The sequence below is a fragment of the Eleutherodactylus coqui genome, chromosome 8 (genome assembly GCF_035609145.1).
Source record: "Eleutherodactylus coqui strain aEleCoq1 chromosome 8, aEleCoq1.hap1, whole genome shotgun sequence".
Classification (NCBI taxonomy): Eukaryota; Metazoa; Chordata; class Amphibia; order Anura; family Eleutherodactylidae; genus Eleutherodactylus; species Eleutherodactylus coqui.
In genome coordinates this window covers 135,298,939-135,312,699 of record NC_089844.1, presented here as the reverse complement: position 1 = coordinate 135,312,699, position 13,761 = coordinate 135,298,939, and the positions used below count along the sequence as shown (strand labels likewise).

The 13,761-nt window shown below is 46.0% G+C and overlaps 1 protein-coding gene across 1 annotated transcript in view; it reads left to right on the top strand.

Annotated features, from left to right (window-relative positions):
- The first annotated feature begins 5,584 nt into the window (after positions 1-5,584).
- The window catches only part of IFT140 (intraflagellar transport 140), a 96,413-nt gene continuing 88,236 nt past the window's right edge, over positions 5,585-13,761 (top strand). The window contains exons 1-4 of the mRNA XM_066576472.1: positions 5,585-5,677; positions 11,284-11,451; positions 11,615-11,833; positions 13,364-13,485. Coding sequence (XP_066432569.1) covers positions 11,305-11,451; positions 11,615-11,833; positions 13,364-13,485 — 488 coding nt within the window. The 5' untranslated portion in view covers positions 5,585-5,677; positions 11,284-11,304. The remainder of the gene's footprint in view (positions 5,678-11,283; positions 11,452-11,614; positions 11,834-13,363; positions 13,486-13,761) is intronic.

Genomic DNA, 13,761 nt, shown 5'->3' with positions numbered 1-13,761 from the left:
GCAGCCAAAGAGCAAGATCCGAGGAAAAACAATTAGTTAATCATCCCCTGTAGGTACAGACTTGCATGCCAGTTTTAACCTGTAGAAATGTGGTACATGTAATTATACAATCAGCGTGGGCAAAGGCAAAGACAAATAGTGAGACCGCTAAGTATTCTTTTTGGTGGCAGCCCTGGTACCATTCAGTAGGAGTATTTCTGTAACAGCTTTGCAAGGAACTTGACAAAGTCATTGTGTATTCTGATTTAAAGAACTGAAAAGTGACAGAACCAATGTTAAAGTTGACAGAAGTCTAATCATAAAAGACAAACACTTTGGTGACATATAGTATAAATATGGACAGTGCAGATTACATTGGAAGCTGAATCCATCTGCAGGCCATGAACTCCCCAGTGTGATGTGTACAGTGCATTTTAGCTACCTGGCCACCAGATATAATAGAGGATGTTCCTAGTTATTTAACACTGGTGGCCGTGGAGTAGGTGGGGGGTGATTCACATAGTAAAAGAAAATAATAAAATAAATCAACAAACTTACTTACCTGCTGCAGCGCTGCCCCCATATTCTGGTACTTTGTTTATTCGATCTTCAGCGGTCAAAAATCCATGTGACTACTTTACAGGAAGTCAGCAGGCCAAACGGCCTGGTGATATCACCTATTAGATGCCATGGTGCCACGGCGGTGCTCCATGGTGAGTATATTGATTTTATATAATTTTGAGCATATTGGGCTCAAAACTATATAAAGAAATGAATTAATAAATCCCTAACACAGCCCTGTTTAGGAGTATGGAGTCAGCTGCAGTTCCGCTCACAGACTGGTGGCCGGGAGCGCTGCTGTGCAGGAAACACAAGGAACACAGAACTAAATCAGCAGTGCAGCCCCTTTATTCTCAGGACTAGCAGGGTCTCAGAGGTTAGATCTTTACAGGATGCGAACTGCCCTTTAAGTTATAATAAAGTAAAAAAGTAAGCTGGCATTGCAACAAGATGTAGGAGAAGCTGTGAAATGAATATCCTAGTGGATCCACAACTATAATAGGATTTACAAGGTGATTTTTCTCAGTAAGAGAAATCAAGTAATCTTGTAGATATGATACCTTTTAATGGCCAACAAAAATACATGATGTTATAGCGAGCTTTCAAAACTACTCAGGGTTCTTCCTCAGGCTTAAATGGAATAGATCAAAAGAGGTATATATATATATATATATATATATATATATATATATACACACACACATACATATGACAAGGCCAGGGATGGCCTGATTAATTTGCACTTAAAACAATACCTGAACAGAAAGAGCATAGGAGTAAATACTTAATTAGTCCACTGATAGGAATGTGACAGTTTTATGGTCTCTGAATTTCTGTTAGGGGGTAACCAGGCCAGCAGTGTTATCTTTGCTCCAGACTTATCATATTCTCCACTGATGCAAGAAACCTCCGAGGAGGTTCCTTCCGGTCCCGACAGCGCCAAAGGTTGTTATAAATTTGTACTCCCAGATTTTTTTGTGACGTTTGGATTTAAAATTGCCTTTTAAAACGCAGGGAGGCCAATTAAGTCAAAGATATATTCCTGAAACTCACCAGAACTGCCATGGGCAGTGGCAACCCAGGGAGGCCAATTATCTCAGGTGTGGGAAACCTCACCGAAAAAATCTCAAGATGGGTAGAAGGTGTCCTCAAACCACTGGTGAGAAATACAACCAGCTATTTGCAGGACATCACGGACCTACTGAACAAACTGTCAACCGTAGGTCCCCACCCCGATGGCGCCATCCTGGCCACCATGGATGTGGAATCCTTATACTCCAGCATTCCACACAAATATGGACTGACCGCCTACCAGGTGCACCTTGAGGCCAATGGGGTTGCCTGTGAATCGGTGTTACAACTCACAAGATTGACTTTGTATCAAGTTGAAGTGAATGTGCTGTTGATTCCAGTTAAAGTGAATGTACCACTGGTGCATCTGGGAAGTAAAGCTTGTTCTTGTTCATCTGATACTGTACAATGTCTGTTAATCCACCTGCATGTGAGGGTCCCCCATATGAGTGCTGCTATACAGGCTCTGTGCCAGTGCATATGAGCCCTTAGTACCATAGTAGGACCATAAAATCATTAGAGAGATGGTCCTACAACATAAATTGAAGATGTGACTGAATCACTGTAAAATTATTTTGTCTACTACAGGCAAAGAAAGTGGCAAGCAACCAAGGAACTAGTGCTTGAAAGAGTATTGCAATTTCACCTAATATTTATGGTGGGAAAAAAAAAATACTTTCCAATATTGCTTCCGTATCAATTCCTTCCTGTTTTAAAGATCTCTGCTGGCTGAGAGCAATGAAAACCTTGAGGGTGGATTCACATGGGGAGGAAATGGAGCGGAATTTCGACTGTGGAAAACTCAGCTACAAATTCCGTAATGTTTCCATATAGAAAAAACATGTCAGAATCTGCGCTGTAGGTGCAGAATTTAACCAGGAATCAGCTGTGAATCTGCAGCTGATTTTAGCAGCCACAGCACTTCCTCTCACCTGGCAATACATTATGCTCCCCACACACCCCAGCATAGGCCCCCCGCCAGCGGTCTCTAGTGATCGCCGAGTCGCTGGTCAGTAATGCAGAAGTAGAATCATGTGACTAGTGATGCAACGCTCACTAAAGGCCGCTGGGTACTGGGTGCAGGGGTGAACTGACAGGGCGAGGGCTCCCACGGTGAGGGAGGGTGCTGTGGCTGTTGAAATCAGCTGAGGATTCTGTTCATTATTGCGGAAATGCTGTGGATTTTGTCACAGAAATTTTCATTGCAGAGAATCCTCAGCATTTTCGCTGCGTGTGAACATACCCTCAGGCTGCCTTCACATGGGCAATATTTCACAACAGAAAACCCACAGCAAATATGTTGCAAAACTACAGTTGCAAAATCCACACCACAATAATGCAGATTATGCTGCGCTTCTTGAAGAAGATCTGTCGCGGATTTTAACAATTGGAATCCCCAGCATAATTAGCGATGTTGTGGATTTAGAATCTGCAGCTTTTTAAAAAAGTTGTGTTTGTTGTAGTAAGCTTCTACACCTTGTGAAGGAAATCACCAGCACATGGCTTGTACTGTAAATGCTGCAGATGTTATTTATATTAGTGTAGGGACCCACAAGGAAATAAGGACCCTTGACGAGGGCCTGTGAGCTTGTGTATTTTGGCCAAAATATTAACCAATATCTCGTATTTACCTGTACTTATCATTAACATGCAGTGCGGCTTTGAACGCTGGAGGAGACCAAGGTGCTACTGCCACTGTAATTCACCTATGAGGTGCAGGCAGTTTGCTGGATTGAAAAAAGAGGGATGCGGACAGAAGCAGGGGACCATTGCTAGAAAAAGGATCGGTCCCGCCAAAAACAGGGATGCGGACGGAAGCGGGGGACCGTCGCCAGAAACAGGGTCGGTTCCACCAAAAAGAGGGATGCGGGGGGAAGCCGGGACCCGGGGCCGGTTCTGCCAAAAAGAGGGATGCGGACAGAAGCGGGGGACAGTCGCCAAAAGGGCTGGTCCCACCAAAAGGGAGGATGTGGACGAAGACGGGGAACCGTTGCCAGAAAAAGGGCCGGTCCCGCAAAAAAGGCGGATGCGGATGGAAGCAGGGGACCATCGCCAAAAAGAGGGATGCGGACAGAAGCAGGGGACCATTGCTAGAAAAAGGACCGGTCCCGCCAAAAACAGGGATGCGGACGGAAGCGGAGGACCGTCACCAGAAACAGGGTCTGTCCCGCCAAAAAGACGGAAGTCCAGAAGCTCCTATCGGACAGGGATGCTGATGTACCTGGCGAATATCGAGGAGAAGTTATATCCATGTAAGGTCCACCTTGAGCGTCCAGAAGCTCCTCTCGGACAGGGATGTAGATGCAAGGAGAAGTTAAGGTGTAGCAGAGGCAGCAGACCTCAGGTGACTGTTGTAGTGCCGGTGCTGCAGGAACTGCCTGTGTGGACGGGTTCTATCTGCATCTAGAACTGGAAACCGCTGTGACCCCACAAGACCGTACATACATACACCTGCACAAGGGGACAGGACCGGCCGGAGGCCCCTTAGACCAGGGATTTTCTATACACATTTTAGGCTAATTTCACACATTATATGTGAATCCATACTGGAATTCTGCAGAATAATCCACAACAAATTCTGCACATGATTTTGGTGAAGATATTGATGCAGATTTTACACTTATTAAAATGAATTAAATCCGCCTTAAAATATCCGCAACATACAGAGCCTGCCAGGAATGTGAGAATCCACAGCGAGACTCCAATCCACGGCAGATGTTTTCTGCTGTGAGTGAAATCTCCATTCACCCCTATTTGACTGTACAGTGATCCCTCATCTATCGCGGGGTTAACGTTCCAGAGACCCCCCTATACGTAAAAATCAGCGAAGTAACAGCGTTATATTTACATAAATCAATCTGCGTGGTGAACTGTCAAAGAATCGCAAAAGTCAACAAACAGACCGAGGCCACGATCAGTGAATCAATCAGCGCCCAATACAGAACACATTCCATCAGCTAATAGTGTGCTGTATACAATTTAGCGTTGGCAAGCGCTAGTGGCGTACTGTATTTCCTGTATGTACCGCAAAATTCCACGCTATAGTGAAAAATTCTGCGAAAACAGAATTATATGTGGTCTATCTAAAATCCGCGATGCACTGAAGCCACAATCATTGAACCGCGATATAGCAAAGGACCACTGTAATGGGAATTTCGCTGCTAATTAAGCAACCAAATTGATGCAACCAGCATACAATGTGTTAAACCGGACTTTGACCCTTTCTCCAATATTTGGCTAGAAGTACTGATGAAGCGCCCCATATTTAAACCAGCAATAGAACACAGAACCTCCGGCACTTCCGTGGATACCGGAATAAAATCAGTATTTTATTTAGACATCAGGGATAAAAAAAAAACATCTTCCAAAAAAGTTTTTTGCACTTACATGTTTACAACAAAGTTCAAAATTCATAGCATGACTACTAATAACATGTTATGGGCAGTATTTACCGGACGCCAGCACCGAATTACGCAATGCAAATACGCCCGTGTGCAGGCGGCCCATGTCTGATTTTTTTTCAACAAGGACTATACTGTCATAAAAAAGCTCCAAACAATTATGTTGCAAATTTATGAAAACGGTCTAAAAGCAAAAACTGCCTTTGTTGTCCATAGCAACCAATCACAGAGCAACTTTTATTTTTCCAGAGCGCTAGGAAGAATGAAAGCTGAGCTGTGATTGGTTACTATAGGCGAAGACAGTTTTTCTTTTAGACAGAATCTCTCTGTGTGTGAAGGTAGTCCAAAGGGTTAAATTAACCGTGTTAATAAAGTAGTTAAAAAGCAGGGGCTTGGAATTCTGAAAGACTCCTAGCAATAGCAGCTAAACTGGGCTCTATGGAGGGGGAATCACGTGACCACGTCAACCCGCCCCATAATATAGGAACCCTCATTCAGCCCGTCGCTCGTCACTGGGCGGAGCTGTAGTGATACGGCGCCATGATTGGATCTTTCTGAACACGTGGGTGTGTGCTTCGTTGTCAGGGTAACGGGAAAGCGAAGCGGCCTGGTCCTGGAGTTGAAGCCTAACGGGAGAACGGAGGAAAGGAAGGAGGAGGCGGAGGGTAAGAAATATCCCGTAACGGAGGAAGGATGATTACTATACGTGACAGGCCCAGGGATAATCACTAGACATGTATATATAGTATATCGGCTGGCGGGCTCTACCAGTGCTATATACATATTAGTTCAGTGTCTGCAGGTATTGGTCAGTCTGTTATATTATACCTGCCCTTGTTATTGTGGGGGGCTCGGTTGTATATAATGCTTCTGATCCATTATAAGATATAACACTGGCTTCACACGCTTGTAAGCACATTTGCGCGATGGCCGTGGCATTTTTGTGCGCCTGTGTGTGTCTTACTGTATTTTTTTACGCAGGCATGTCTTGTGTATTTGCGTGCGCAAAAAACATGCAAACACGCTGCAATTAATTTTACTGGGCAATGAAGTTAAATTAGTTTAATAGGCGCAGTAAAGTAAACATACATTTTTTTATGCACGAACAAAGTGCGTGCGCAAAATACGTTTATGTGAAAGATCCCATTGAAATCAGTGGGCTTCTATTCACTGCGTATTGCGAAATCTCGCGTGGCAAACAAACCGCGGCATGTCCTATTTTTGTGCGGGGCTCGCACTCACCCGGCCGCCGGCGCCGGCTGCGCCGCAGCTGGCACATGAAAGAGCCGGGGCCGCCAGGCGCGGGTGAGTGCGCGCTCGTCCCTGCAGGCTCTCGGGTCGGGTCCCGCGGCGAGAATTCTCGCTGCCAGATCCGACCCGCTCGTCTGCAGGCGGCCTTAGGCTACCTTTACAGAAGTGAATTCATATTTGCACACTCATGAGTGTAGAGTTTTTGCGGAACGAATGTTTTTTTGCGCACGCATCGTCATATTTTACTGTACTTTTTGCGCTGCTCCCAACCATGGAAATGGCTAATTAGCCTAATGAGTTCAGGATGTGTTCTCTTTCCTGCACCATTCCGCAGCATCTCATGCACAGCGTATTGCGCATGTGCGCACCCCCATTGACTTCTATGGGGATTTTGGGTGTGCAAATGTGCAGGAAAATCGAGAAGAAGCATCAGTCGTCTACAGTGGTGCAAGAAGCGTCATCACTGGCAGTTAATCAATAGCAAACCGTTCTATGGGGTGATGAATCCCACTGCTCCATCTTCACATCAGATGGAGGTACCCGGGTGTGGAGGATGATGGGGAACGGCTTCTGCCTGACTGTATTGTGCCAACAGGTAAGTATGGCGGAGGTTCTGTTATACTCTGAGGATGTGTTACATGGTATGGTCTTGGTCCTTTTGGTTGTAGTGACAAGAACCATGAACATGGAGGTGAACCCTAACCTTCTAGACAATAATGTGCTGCCGACAATGTGGTAATACTCTGGGAATGGTTGGTCATACTTCCAACAAGACAAGGCGCTTGTTATAAATCCAGCGCTGTTTTATGTTGGTTTGAGGATATGAATGTTCTACTATTGAACCGGCTGCACAGAGTCCGACCTGATCCCTAATGGACAGCTTTGGGATGAACTGGATTGTCGGGTCAGGAAATATGAACAGCGACCATCTTCTTTGAGAGAACTCACCAGACGTTTGCAGGGTGAATGGAGGGAAATAGCAGTTGTAGTCTATCAGACATTAGTAGAAAGTATACCACAGAAAGTATGAGATGGCCAAAGGAGGCCTCCCTACATATTAAAGGGTTTTCCTGCATAGCTCCCATTGATTTCTACAATTAGGAGCGCCGGCCACTAACCAGGTTGGCGACTTCGTTGAAGCCCGGCACTGACAGTCAGCGCTGCCTGAAAAACCCCTTTAACATATGGAAATAAATACTACTTTCGATCCCTGCTCATGCGTCCAATTACGTTTGGTTGGATACTTCTGCCGTAGTGGCCTTCCCCTTTAAAACTAGACCGTGATTTATGGCTTTTGATAGTGAACTAGTTGGAACTGTCAAGGTCGTATCCCATGTGATTTGATCAATGTTTATAGGGGAAAATTCTGTGAAAATGATCATCTGATCACTTAGGTGATCTTGAGCTGCCACTGATTTCCAGAATGATGGGGTTCTACAGTGTATAAGGGTGCGGTCACATGGGACGGAAATTTTGCAGTATGACCCCAGCGGGACCGCATGAAAGCGCCACGCATTTCCACGACATTCCTCTGCGGCCAACTCTCCCCATAGAGAGGAGAGAGGCCGCCATGGAAAGGGCGATACAATTGACATGCCGCGGCTTTGAATTCTGTGTGGCATGTCGATTTCAGTAAGGCTTGTCCGCAACGGCTTCTTTGCAGCGTGTGGACGAGAATTTTGCAAATCTCGTCCACTTGGCTGATTAGGCTCAGCCTTAAAGGGGTTGTCCCGCGGCAGCAAGTGGGTCTATACACTTCTGTATGGCCATATTAATGCACTTTGTAATGTACATTGTGCATTAATTATGAGCCATACAGAAGTTATCAAAAGTTTTATACTTACCTGCTCCGTTGCTGGCGTCCTCGTCTCCATGGTGCCGACTAATTTTCGGCCTCTAATGGCCAAATTAGCCGCGCTTGCGCAGTCCGGGTCTTCTGCAGTCTTCTATGGGGCCGCTCGTGCAGAATGCCGACTCCGTGTAGCTCCGCCCCGTCACGTGCCGATTCCAGCCAATCAGGAGGCTGGAATCGGCAATGGACCGCACAGAAGCCCTGCGGTCCACGGAGGGAGCGGACCCCGGCGGCCATCTTCAGCAGGTGAGTATGAAGACGCCGGACCGCCGGGATTCGGGTAAGTACTACCCGGTGTGTTTTTTTAACCCCTGCATTGGGGTTGTCTCGCGCCGAACGGGGGGGGGGGGGGTTAAAAAAAAAAAACCCCGTTTCGGCGCGGGACAACCCCTTTAAGGTTGCTGGCGGAATTTCTGTGTGGAAAATCTATACGGAAAATCCACAATTCCGCAGCGTGTGAACCCAGCCTAAGAGTTCCAAACCCTTTGGTGCTCCTTCTGAAAGTTATATAAAGTGAGATTAATCTTTCAAAAAGCTTCTGACATATAATAGTTACATCAGAAGTTTTTTTGAATAATTGATTGGCAGCAGCGTCCGCGCATAGCTGTTCTCCTGAATCTTCATCCATACTGCAGATGGTCCGCACGGCTCGCCGTGGACATGCGCAGTGCAGATTTTTTTTTATACTCCTGCTTTTCCCACGGAATCCGTGGCCCACCATCAATGTCAATTGCAGACGGGCCACGGGTCGGACGGCTTCCATTGACTTTAATAGAACCCATCTGTGCGGACACCGCACTAAAATAGAGCATGCTACAATTTTTCATCCGCGAGCAGAAACCGCAAGTGGTTTCTGCTCATGTGCATGAAAAATCACTTTTCCATGGCTTGCTATGGAGGGTATTTGCTGTGGAACCCAGAGGCGGACGTCCACTCGCAGTAAAAATCCGCTCATGTGCATGAGGCCTTAATGGAGCTAGTTATTTTACCATGGGAAGGTGCTACCTATGCTCTCCAATGTTTAGCCATTACCAGGCGTTCTTCCAGGATTATGTGGGACAGAGTAATAGGGGGGTAATTTATTAGAAAACGGAGTGCTAGGTCCGGGGCCACATGAATTTGTGTCCCCATGTATATCAAATTGAAGATCATGTTCCAGAAGGATCTAACCACTGGGCAGGGTCCCACATGTGGAAGTATGTGCCCTTTGATCTACACCTTCTCCGACATGTCTCAGACAAGGATTGGTTCATCTTGGCCAGCCTGGGAGGGGCTAGAGACCAGCGCAATAAGACCAAGTGTTTGATACCATGCGATAGTCCAGAGAAGAGCCCTTCTCCACTCAACTAATCTAAATTCTTTATTTTAATCCTTGTTCCCAGAGGATCATATGAGAGGACTTATCTTGGAGTTATTGAGAAACGTTCATCATAAAATAGGGCGATTTCCTTATAGGCACAAGAAGAGAAGGGGGAAAAGATGAAGACCGCATTAGGGAAGAGAAGCTACATGTCAGAAGTTTTGATTGGTTGGGTGTCTGAGTGCTAAGACCCCCTAGTGATTGCCAAGGCAAACGAGCAGAAGTGCTCAACTGAGTGCTGTGTCCATTCAGCTCTTTTTGTCCTTAGTCGTAGCGTTGGGCAGGCCCAGTAGAAAATCTATAAGCGCATGCACAGCTGGAAGATCCTAGCCGAAAAGACACAGTGCTCAATTGAGTGCTTCTGTCTGCCCTTTCATTTTAGTGATCACTGGGGGTCTCAGCACCTGGACCCCCAGCGATCTACTCTTCTGACATGTCGGAAGTTTTTAAAAAGTTTAGTTACCCTTCAATAGAACCATGAGGGGTCTCGATTAGAGATGAGCGAACGTACTCGGATAGGCACTACTCGTCCGAGTAATGTGCCTTATCTGAGTACCTCCCCGCTTGTGCAGCAAGGTTCGGGAGCTGCCGCTGCTGACAGGTGAGTCGCAGCGGGGAGCGGGGCAGAGCGGGCGGGAGAGAAGGAGAGAAAGATCTCCCCTCCGTTCCTCCCCGCTCTCCCCTGCAGCTCCCCGCTCCGTGCCGGCACCCGAACCTTTCAGCACGAGCGGGGAGGTACTCGGATAAGGCACATTACTCGGACGAGTAGTGCCTATCCGAGTACGTTCGCTCATCTCTAGTCTCGATCTTGTAGCCTTAACATGGACGTCAGCCTTAATTCTACTTGTACCTCACTATGCCCATGTGAAAAGTAAAATAATGATGACAATAAGAGGCCCTGAACTTTCTCCATCTTCTTTAGAAACTTGTGGAGAATTGAGGCTGTTGTTGCAGCCATGCCCAGTTGTCATTGAGGCTTAATTCGCCCCACATCTGTGGTACTTGAATGACATTTGAGGTAGAAATCTCTCCCGGCATATACTCTGCTGTGCCCATAGGCTAATAGCAAAATATACACTAAAAGACTATCGCATGCATGATGACTAACCGGCATTGTGCCTAAGGTGGTATGCATGCGTACGAGCTTTTACACACAGCGCATTTGTGGGTATTGCCCCGAACCGCACATGCATCTTGCGGATGATGCAACCACTACTTATGCATATCAAGCAAAACAATGCACGCTACATCATTAGCATACATTGCCCTGCCCGGAAGTACTACTGGATGCATTACGCGATGTCAGCTTATCTTCAAAACCGGCCTGGTACAGCATGACGTGACTACATCAGGAAACAAAATAATGCAGAAAGATAATTTACGAAAATGGTAGGAGTGCTCCAAGAGGTACATTATGCTAATGTTCTTTAAAGTGGGACAACACCCAAGAAATCTAGTTGTGTGACCTTGTAGAAGCCTACTAAGTGTTCTTGAAGTGTTCATTAGAGGTGTATGTCAGGACAATTTCCTAATCTATACCTCCGATGTATGCCATTGTATAGGCGTACAGTGATCTGACACTTTTAGTCACCTTTTAGTGAATGGGGGGGCCAATGGATGCCAGGAGGACACTTTTAGTTGCCTTTTAGTTAACGGGGGGGGGGGGGGGGGGGTGTTCTATGGATACATTTAATGTATGCGCAGGTAGATTTACCATTACATATGGAAAACAAACACACTGTAAAACGTAGTGTAAAAGCAGCAGGATAAAGTTTTGTAACGAGGTTGTGTTTTTGTGTATCACACAGGTCTCCAGGGTGCAGTTAACAATGGCGGTGTATTTTGACCATCGTATCGAAACTCCGAATCCTGCAGCATCGCCGTGTATCATCTCCTGGCATAATCTTCACACTTCACTGGCTGTGGGTTCAGTCAGCCCAACTTCTGGTGGTTGTGTTGATGTCTATAGTGAACTGGTAGGTACTTCATGCTCCACAGTGAGTGAATGTGAGGCGTACGAAGTAGGGAGATGTCCCTTATAGATGGAAGATGACAGAAACCTGCATTTATATTTTCTCCCTGGTTTCATACCGTGTATTATCTCATCAATATCATTTTGTGTTGCTGGTTGCGTTTTAGGGTGACCATGTGAGTGGTTCACATATTGAAAGGTCCTACCAGCCGGCCCTCCTGAGCTGGCATCCGACAAAAAGGTTACTTGCTGTCGGCTGGACAATGGGAGAAATCTTAATTTTAAATGAGCCAGACAAGGAGCATTATGTCGTACCATCAACACACAGTGCAGAGATCACATTGCTGGAGTGGAGCAGTAACAGCCGCCTCGTTTCAGGAGACCTTGTGAGTATTATAAGTCTTGGGGCTTTAAAGGGGTATTCCCATCTTGGCTTTTCATAGACAAGACGTGAAAACTCGAAAGCTCTGTTCTGAGCATCTGAGCTGAGTGCTTAGCGCTGCGTTCTTTCCGTAGCTCTCATTGAAGTGAACGGGAGCTCTGGAAACAGTGTAACACCGCGCACTACGCTTTTTCTGTAGCTCCCATTGACTTCAATGAGAGCTACAGAAAGAGCTGAGCGCTAAATGCTCTTCTCCTTCTGTAGACTTTGACCGGGTGGCCGGAAGCCATGGCAGCTGTGTCCTATCTCGTCTATGAAAAGCCGAGATGGGAATACCCCTTTAAGTTTGTGTTCCAAAGATGTATGATATTATTAATAGGTTACCTTCTCTTACTGAAGGATCAGGGCTGCGTGGGAGGTTAAACTGCCATTAACTTAATGGTGACTACCAGAGATGAGCGAGCGTACTCGGAAAAGCGCTACTCGCTCGAGTAATTTGCTTTATCCGAGTATCGCTGTGCTCGTCCCTGAAGATTCGGGTGCCGCTGCGGCTGACAGGTGAGTCGCAGCGGGGAGCAGGGGAGAGCGGGCGGGAGAGAGGGAGAGGGAGATCTTACCTCCGTTCCTCCCCGCTCTCCCCTGCAGCTCCCCGCTCCGTGCCGGCACCCGAATCTTCAGGGACGAGCACAGCGATACTCGGATAAAGCAAATTACTCGAGCAAGTAGTGCTTTTCCGAGTACGCTCGCTCATCTCTAGTGACTACACATCAACTTGCATGCTTGGGGTTGAAGTTTAAAGAGTAACAGCAATTTTAGAAAACTTTTGTCATAGTAACATGTCAAGAAAATTTCATTGGTGGAGTTCAGATTGAGCATGTCTTCAACCAATGAGAAGAGCAGAGAAGTGCCAACAGGGCGCAGTACTCAGTTGAGCGCTTCTGCCCCTTCTTTTTAACGATTGGTGAAGGTTTCAGCACCCAGACCCCACTGATCAAAACGTCCAACATTTCACTGTGACATGTCAAAAGTTTTCTAAAAGTGCATTTGCTCTTTATATACAGTTCTGTTACCCATCGCTTCCTAAGATTATGTCATTTTCCAGTATACTTTCTCTAGAATTTCTTTGTGGCTTTTATGACCTCTGCTTGCAATCACTGAATGGGAACTTTCATTATTTACATCCAAGGGATAAAAATACTCACCTATTCTGAGTCCCTGCAGCGCTGGCTTTACAGGTTGCAGACAGCCTATTGATGGGACATTACAGGATACTGCAGCCCATTACAGACCTCAGCGTTGATCACATCGATTTCTGTGTAGGCGCACGGACAGCCCAAGATACACCTTATGTATGAAGAGCTGTACATCTCTTACTACAGAAAGTATATTGGAAAATTATATAATTTCATTTTGTTGAGACTGTAATGATCCATCACAAATTCCACAAATGTTTTAGAATTTTTTACATGTGTAAAAATATATAATATATACTGTATAGTAATTCTGTTGTAATTGATGTATTTTTTATCTATAGAATGGCTTACTTGTTATGTGGAGATTGGATCAGCGAGGCCGAGTTCAGGGAGCACCACTGCTGAAGCTGGAGTACCACAAGCCTTTGACTCACTGCCTTTTCAAGCCACTAGCCCCAGAAGAGTACGTACTAGTCTTGAGACTGTCAGCATATTGCTAGCCAGACTCCTCTCTGTTTATGCCGTACGTAGCTGTATCCCTCCATCGTTAACCTTGCACTGGTTGTCTGTCTATTTTAGTTTGGGTTCACACATTTTGGTAGTGTGTCGCATGGCAAACTGCATGTGATTTGCCACAAATTGCTGCAGTATTGTAGCAAGGGAATTGGCCACATGTTCCTTACAGGTGAAACTTTTGAAAGAAAATGTGTGTCACCTGTGAAACCTGCATGGCCAGTAA